The 8,643-nt window shown below is 39.4% G+C and overlaps 1 protein-coding gene across 2 annotated transcripts; it reads right to left on the minus strand.

Annotated features, from left to right (window-relative positions):
* Positions 1–343: 343 nt before the first annotated feature.
* LOC129855182 (spindlin-Z-like) lies at positions 344–6,848 on the minus strand. 2 transcript variants are annotated; one of them, XM_055922595.1, is made up of 5 exons: positions 6,733–6,848; positions 5,982–6,020; positions 5,504–5,757; positions 5,060–5,293; positions 344–4,755 (listed from the first exon to the last, which is right to left on the minus strand). In XM_055922595.1, the coding sequence occupies exons 2-5, from the start codon at positions 5,999–6,001 to the stop codon at positions 4,550–4,552; spliced, it is 714 nt and encodes a 237-aa protein (XP_055778570.1). In that variant the 5' UTR covers positions 6,002–6,020; positions 6,733–6,848; the 3' UTR covers positions 344–4,549. The 2 variants fall into 2 exon arrangements, with proteins under 2 accessions (XP_055778570.1, XP_055778569.1); XM_055922594.1 differs by having other exon boundaries at positions 5,982–6,023.
* Positions 6,849–8,643: the final 1,795 nt, after the last annotated feature.

Here is an 8,643-nt window from a genome sequence, read left to right on the forward strand (position 1 = left end):
CACTTTAAGATATGTCATAGCCTAATTAGGTAAAGTACCTGGATGTGAGGTTGGGTCAGTAGTATTATTAATTACATTCTACAATGTATACTGCCTCAAAGTCCTATAACTTTGGGGGGAGTGACGGGTTTAAAAGTTTCAGTGAAATTAAATCACAACTGTACATCATTCTGAACCTAAATGACATCCGATGGGTGAAAAATTGCAGAGGAATGGGATATGCAAAAAAAAAAAAAACTTTACTAATGACATAATTACACAAATGTGTTGTTGATTGCTACAACTCCAGACCTGGGAGGAGTAAAAAAAAGAAAGATGAACAATAACAGAAGAGTGCACACAATCTTTTGGAGTTTCATTTTACTGTACATAGAAACACCACAACACAAATGGTGGTGATACAAGTAGCATTGATAGGTTTGTTGTTTAGCAACAAAATTTTTGACAAACTATATTTTGTCTCCAATGTTTATTGAAAACATAAATGTGAACAATGAGCACTTGTATGGGGTCAATTTCACGCCATGTGTATTGAATTCAAAATAAAATATATCGTGAACATGAAAAATAAAGTTGAGAATGTGAACATGTTTTCGAGGACGGGTGAAATAATGGATGTTGAAATTAAAAACCAAACAATTGAAAGCGAAATGATTAGAATTGTAAACTAAAATAAGACATCAAAAGCAAAACCCCAAAACTTGTAGGCAAATCATTTTAAAGCGAGAGGATAACTATGACAAATGGTAAAAAATATATATATTTGAAAAAGAATGCAAAAATCGTTTTCGGTTATACTTTCCCAGCAACCAATCCTGTTGAATACATTTTGCCTACGCTCTTACACTACTCGTATCTTTGCTTTTGTTGGCTGTTTCTTAGCTTTCACTACCAGTCTTTTCAATTGCGAGTTTTGAAATTATTTTCCCGTGAAGGGCGGGGATTAGAGGGAGGTGTAGACAATGAGTCTCCATTGGTCCACTAGTTTTGAAGTGACGGTTCGTCTTAACCCAATCAATGAACATGATAAGTAGGTAATAGAAAAAAAGTCTGTAAGTATTCGGACTGACATCACCTGGTTTTAGGGTTTTAGCTAACGTACTTTAAAATTGTCCGTCGCGGGTCAATAATGTACGGATATTAGAAGCATGTCTATCTAATACATTTAATGACAAACCATCTAACTACTTAGGTAAACATATGACTTACCTGTTGCACAACGTTTGGCGCAGGTGTATGGCGAACCAGTTACCAACACCTGCGCAACAGGTAAGTCATATGTTTACCTAAGTAGTTAGATGGTTTGTCATTAAATGTATTAGATAGACATGCTTCTAATATCCGTACATTATTTACCCGTGACTGACAATTTTAAAGTACGTTAGCTAAAACCCTAAAACCAGGTGACCTCAGACCGTCTACCTAAGTAGGTAATAGAAAAAAAGCCTGTCTATCATGTTCCTCTAAACCCCGCCCTTCACAGAAAAATAATGCCAAAACTTGCAATCGAAAAGACTGGTAGTGAAAGCAAAGAAACTGACATCAAAAGCAAAGATACGAGTTGCGCAACAAAAAGGTAGCACATGCAGGCAAGAGCGTAGGCAAAATGTATCCAATAGGATTGGTTGAAAATTTAACCGAAAACTATTTATGCATTCGTTTTCAAATAAATAAATAAAACATTTGTCATAGAGTTTTGCTCTCGCTTTAAAATTATTCGCTTAAAAGTTTTTGATGTATTATTTTTGTTTATAATTCTATACATTTTGCTTTCAATTGTTTGGTTTTTGATCTCAACATCTATTATTTCACCTGTTCTCGAAAATATGTTAACATTCTCAACTTTATTTTTCATGTTCACGTTTTTACATTTTTTAAATTCAATACATATAGCGTGAAATTGACCCCATACACTTGTCCCTCAAATATAACGTTACAGATTATTAGCATAGATGTGACATCAGTCAAAATGCCTTAAAACAAGAAATGGTATCAAGAACTAGATAAAACGAGCCACCTACAGATTCCAAACGTGGCAGGTTCTTGTCATTGTTGCTAGCTATCTGACCATCCAGAATCACAACACACTGTCTTCTGCCCCATTGAAGCCTGCACATCGTTTTCTTGACGTCAGCTAACCCGTCTATAGATAAGCCCTGACAATTTAGTTTTTTTACAGTCACATTTTCAAGCTAAACATTTTACTAAAATTGGACTGCAAAGACTGCCACAAAATTATCTGCCAGATATATCATATTATACCTCTGCAACTGTCATAACCAATATGCTTGGTTACATTCAAGTTATGCATGCAAATCTGACAATAAAAGGCTACATTTTTACTGGCAGCCCAATTCAGTATTTTCCCCCCGCTAATTGGACTTTTGACCAATCACATCAGATCCTTTCAGATCTTTTTCAGAGATAATCTGATTGGTCAAAAGAACAATTAGTGAAAAACAAGATCAGAATTGGGCTGCCTGTCTAAACACAGCCTAAGTACAATGACCCTTATGCACCATGGACCAATGTACTGTGTAAAGAGATAGACTGGATACCCTGGAGTGGTGAGTAGGACAGGAGACTGACTGTAAATCTGAATTCTCCTAGCCAGTCCATTTTAGTTTTGGACTTCCTGTGATTACATTATGGAGTGTAGCTCCCAAGTCTTTAAAATAAGATTAAAAAGTGAAAACTTGTATTTTTCCTCTCAAGGGACCAGGCCTAAGGATTTTTTGGAAGCTGTCTTTGCTGCATTTCTCTAGGTTAGATTTGTAGATGGGTTGTAAAAGCTGGTGTTTCAATGTGATATTTACAATATAACGGGAGTAATCACAACAGCATACATTTACAACACAATCTAAAGTTACAGAATAAATACTGTATGCCGTGTTATAAATGTTTTATTTTCTCCATGCGTTTTACCATTATGGTTTCCCATTGCTACAATATACCACTTGTTGTTGGTCATGGATGTTATATTAGGGGAAATTATTGTATACTGCAGTAACTGCCAACATTGCACACATTCTCAAATACAAACAGACAATAGCAACAACCTTGTCACGCAGTCTTTGACAAGTTTGTTTCTTTCGAGCATTTTTTACTTTTACTAATACTGACCAAATAGTGGCTTTAACATTAAACAGAATAAAATTGTGAGAGGTTAGCAAATATATAGAGTATGGCAACATGATCAGCCTGAAGGCACTTTATGATGCTTGTTTGCTTTCTATTGAAGATCAGAATGTAGTGAAGCCCTGCCTCTATTCTACTCCTCAAGCTAATCATACAGTCTGAGGATGTTTTGAACATGTCAGGTACTGTTAGGGCCAGGAGTTTCCCTGATCTGGACAACTCATCAGGTTGTGTGGTCAAGGAAAAACTCCTGGCCCTAACTTTATGAAGACCTGTATTCCTTGTTTCTAACAAGTCTTGATTCAGCATTATGAATGTTATATTAGGCAGTTCAAAATAGTGTTTGAACCATCACCACACAGCAGTGCTTCTCAACTTCAGTCGTCCAATAACCCCAACAGCAAACATTTTTGTTGTAGCCCTGGATAAGCACACAGATTCCAATGGTTAACTAATCATCAAGCCCTCAATGAGTTGAATCAGATGAGTTTGTTCGGGCCAACAACAAAATGGTGTGCTGTTGGGGGTACTCGAGGACTGGAGTTGGGAGACACTGCTATACACTACTCCTAGGCCAGTGCAACCCAGTGCTATGAATCCAATGATAGCATTGTGGGTTTATCAAGGAATGATTGTCTATGAACTGACTGACACAAATCAAACAAAGTTAGTTGTCTATTAATAAAGACAACAAAAAAATGTAATGATGCTTTCAGGGGCATCACAGCTTACTGCATTTCACTTTCAAAGCTAACACCACTGAACAAAACAGCTCAAACTAGTCTCTACAAAGATTCACTTATACATCATGCTCGCTGTTTGGTCATTCAAGGACCAAATATGAATGGCTACTGGGGACAGCTTTTAGTTTTATAATATATAATTCAGTTCTGCTTTGAATTAAGCATCAGGATGTGGGAGACAATTGAAATGTGGTCATTCTTGCACTATACTGTAAGCCTGTCATAGGGCAAGGTGCACTCCTGGACTGTCCAAGATGTGAGTCTGTCATAGGGCAAGGTGCACTTCTGGACTGTTCAAGATGTGAGTCTATCATAGGGCAAGGTGCACTTCTGGACTGTTCAAGATGTGAGTCTATCATAGGGCAAGGTGCACTCCTGAACTGTCCAAGATGTGAGTCTATGGTGGAGCACAACCACGAAATGGGGTAACCAAAGAAGTGGGGAGGGTAAAAAGGTCCTTCCAAGTGTACACGTTCCCACCCTCCTCCTAATGGCCTACAATAGCATTGCTACAGTTCTGCTGTGCATATCATAGAACTAGATTCAATGTGGACTAATAGATTGCACTTCCTGAATGACAAAGCATAACTGTTAAACCCTCCAGGGCCTTTAGAGAGATCAAGAGAGGAGGATAAGTGAAAAGTAAGCGATGGGAGTAAACAAGTGTCCTATGTGGTCTTGACCAGGTCGTAGACATGGATGTGAAAGTCATCGTCATATTTGATGTAGTATACAGAAGGCTTGGCAGGGACTTGGTAGATCACTAGGCCTGTTCGCTTCACACCTTTGTCAGTAACATACTCAACCTGCTTACCCACGAGACTCTCAGTCTCCTCGCCGGGCTTTCGGTCGGCCGGAAGCAAGTGTTTATTTTCTAGAGGGAAAAACAATGAATAATGTCAATGCTTGGGGTCTGTTCTTGAAATCTGCTTATAGGGGAATTATCAAAATATGTTATGCTTATAAGTATTCATAGATACATAGTTGTCCTTTCTACAAGTACAAACACAGCAAATACTGTAAAGTAACCCTCCTAAATCCACTATCTTATAATTGGTGTGTAAAGAATAAACAAGTTCTACTCTGTAATCAGCCTCTCTCCAGTTCTCTGTAGGGGGAAGTATCTGAACACTCTGCTGCAGGTGGAGATGATGCTGAAGCTGAGAAATGGTCAATACCTGCTTCAGGTAAGATCCTGAGATCTCCCTCGGCATAATCGTCCCACAGCTGGTACATGTAGAGCACGGGGTCCTTCTCATAGGTGATGTAATACCAGTTAGTCATGATGGGAGCCCTGGAGAGGACCATGCCTCGCCACTCGTTCTTCTCTCCATCCTCCTTCTCAAAAAGGTGCTCCACCGCTTTGCCTACCAAATCCTCTGCCCCGTGAGGAACCTTGATCTTGTTGTTGACTGAGGAAGCAGATAAGTGTCGTCAAGGCAGAGACCAACATTGCATAACCACTGTGTCCCTGCAGTCTGATCATGCAGTAGCAGATATACAATAAGAACACGTCATAACCCGTGCACACCAAATTATAAAAGTTTTTGCATTATCCAGAGCAGAGGATATGAAGCCTGATCTAAAAAAGGAGCCAAACTCATCACATTCACAACACTCACCAAGTTTCTCCGTGAGGACCTGTAGATTAGACACCCTTTCGTCCTTGAATAGCTCGATGCCGTAGACGCAGTCAAACCCGTCGTACTTGATCATGAATAGTGAGGGGTTGACACTGAGACGGTCCAGGACGGTGCCTTTCCATTTGCTCTGGCTGCCCTTCTCCCTCCAGTTGTGTTGTATTCTCACTCCCAGGAGACTGTTGGGGTCAGGGGTCATCACTGTGGTGTCACTCAGCTCCCCGCTACTCCGCTTTCTGGGGACACAATTTATGTTTGTCATAGTTGGATATGCAAACTCATAGGATAATTTCACAAGGAAGTGGGACATATTTTACATGTTATTATGAGAGTTAAACAATTCATATTTGCTCATACGTGAAGCCTAGTGTAGCTTACCCTGACAGTCTGGAAAGAGGAAAATCCCAAAGTGTGCATGTCATGATAACATATTTACAGAAAACAACATGTTTACACATACCTGCCCCTTTTCTTGGACATGCCTCCAAAAATTCAAATACTGCTGAGGGAAGAAACAGATAGCAATGTTCAGAGATTGGGGGAAAAACAGCCATTTTCAGAAAAGTAATGCTAATCTTAGAAAGAGACTGAGCTATTATGTATACAGTAGTGGCTGAGACAGACAACCAGAGCAGCCAATGGCTTAGCATGTCTGAATAACTTCCTGGTTATTTCCTTGTATGCATTGCATCCATGGAGGTCACTGCAACCAATGCAGAACAAAACTGCCGCAGATATACATCTTTACCCCACATTTCATAATCTATAATAATTCATGTAACTAACTATTTGAACATACACAACCGGGATCAGGAAAAACAAACTCATAGACTGCAAGTTGGCTATGAGAGATCAAGAGAAGTGCTATTCAACTTCAAGAAAAATACGTCAGCCAACACCACTGTATCCCACATGCATAAATGACAGGAGTGTAGCCAATTTAAATTCGCCACAACGATTGTATCACAAATGTAACATCGTCAATGTTACTATGTGACCCAGTGCTAGCCTATCGCACACACTGCTGATGAGACATGGAAAATGCGCGCCACAAGCAATGTTTGATCGTAAAAGGTTATCAATTATTATTGTATTGATGTCAACTCCACGATATGCTGTTGTTCCGCGCACAAGCAAATGTAAATCTGTGTTAATGTCCCCGATAAATAATCTATAACACGATGGATTCTCTCCCATAAATATCATATTACCTGTACACGAATGTCATGCCAAAACGACTAAATTCTTCCAACAGAGAAACGCACACTACCGTCAATGCAAACCTTGCGAAACCTATGGAAAATGGGAGGATACTTCCGTGGGAAAAAAATAACTACAGCCCCCATAGAACCTCGAGGAGCGATGTCCGTTGATAGTTAGGTGAAAGTCAGCGCAATGAACAATGGGAATTGTTGTCATTGTGGTGGTGACCGCAGGTTTTGTTTTGGGTCGTTCTACGAAAATGGTGGCTTTTTGACCAGACAACTTTAATATATATATATATATATATATATATATATTTTTTTTTTTACCAAAACTTATAGTCAGGTAGTAGTTAACCCCTTTACATTATCTTAATGTATTTATATATTTTTACTACATTAAATACAAATAAAAATGCTTGTGCTGCCTTTTTGTCACTGGTGTTACAATTATATTACATTATTTACATAACAATGGCTAACTGTGAACATCAAATCAAATGTTATTATAGCTATGTGTCTGGCTAGACTGTAAACTCTCCTTCCAGGATCACATTAAGCATCTCCAATTCAAAGTTAAATCTAGATTCGGCTTCCTATTTCGCAACAAAGCCTCCTTCACTCATGCTGCCAAACATACCCTCGTAAAACTGGCTATCCTACCGATCCTTGACTTCGGCGATGTAATTTACAAAATAGCCTCCAACACTCTACTCAGCAAATTGGATGCAGTCTATCACAGTGCCATCCGTTTTGTCACCAAAGCCCCATATACTATCCACCACTGCGTATGCTTTCGTTGGCTAGTCCTCCCTACATATTTGTCGCCAAACCCACTGGCTCCAGGTCATCTATAAGTCTTTGCTAGGTAAAGCTCTGCCTTATCTCAGCTCACTGGTCACCATAGCAACACCCACCTGTAGCACGCGCTCCAGCAGGTATATTTCACTGGTCATCCCCAAAGCCAATTCCCCCTTTGGCCGCCTTTCCTTCCAGTTCTCTGCTGCCAATGACTGGAACGAAGTGCAAAAATCACTGGAGACATATCTCCCCACTAACTTTAAGCGTCAGCTGTCAGAGCAGCTAACCAATCGCTGCAGCTGTACACCTGTAAACCCATCTGTTAATAGCCCATCCAACCAACTACTTACCTCATACCCATATGTGTTTTTGTTTTTCTGCTCTTTTGCACACCAATATTTCTACTTGCACATCCTCATCTGCACATATATAACTCCAGTGTAAATTGATAAATTGTAATTACTTCGCCACGATTGGCCTATTTATTGCCTTACCTCATTACTTAATTTGCACACACTGTATACAGATTTTTCTATTGTGTTATTGACTGTATGTTTGTTTATCCCATGTGTAACTCTGTGATGTTGTTTTTGTCGCACTGCTTTGCTTTATCTTGGCCAGGCTGCAGTTGTAAATGAGAACTTGTTTTCAACTGGCCTACCTGGTCAAATAAAGGTGAAATATATATATTTTTTAATTAGTCACAAGCACCGTATACAAAAGGTGTAGACCTTACAGTGAAATGCTTACTTACGAGCCCCTAACCGACAGAGCAGTTAAAAAAATATGGATAGGAATAAGAGATAAAAGTAACAAGTAATTAAAAAGGAGCAGTAAAAAAAATAACAATATATACAGGGGGGTGCCGGTACAGATACTAATTTCAGGGGGCACTGGTTAGTTGAGGTAGTATGTACTGTACATGTAGGTAGAGTTAATTAATTAAAGTGACTATGCATAGATGACAACAGAGAGTGGCAGTGGTGAGGGGAGAGAGGGGAGGGGAGGGGGGGGCAATGCGAATAGTCTGGATAGCCATTTGACTAGATGTTCAGGAGTCTTATGGCTTGGGCATAGAAGCTTAGAAGCCTCCTGATCTAGACTTGGCTCCGGTATCGC

This window comes from Salvelinus fontinalis, chromosome 5, assembly GCF_029448725.1.
Source record: "Salvelinus fontinalis isolate EN_2023a chromosome 5, ASM2944872v1, whole genome shotgun sequence".
Lineage (NCBI taxonomy): Eukaryota > Metazoa > Chordata > Actinopteri > Salmoniformes > Salmonidae > Salvelinus > Salvelinus fontinalis.

Coding starts and splice junctions, on each gene's coding strand:
- LOC129855182 (XM_055922595.1), bottom strand. CDS start 6,001: ATGTCCAAGAAAAGGGGCAG. Junction 5,758..5,981: donor ATGTCCAAGAAAAGGGGCAG/GTATGTGTAAAC, acceptor TTGTGTCCCCAG/AAAGCGGAGTAGCGGGGAGC. Junction 5,294..5,503: donor GGTCCTCACGGAGAAACTTG/GTGAGTGTTGTG, acceptor CTGCTTCCTCAG/TCAACAACAAGATCAAGGTT.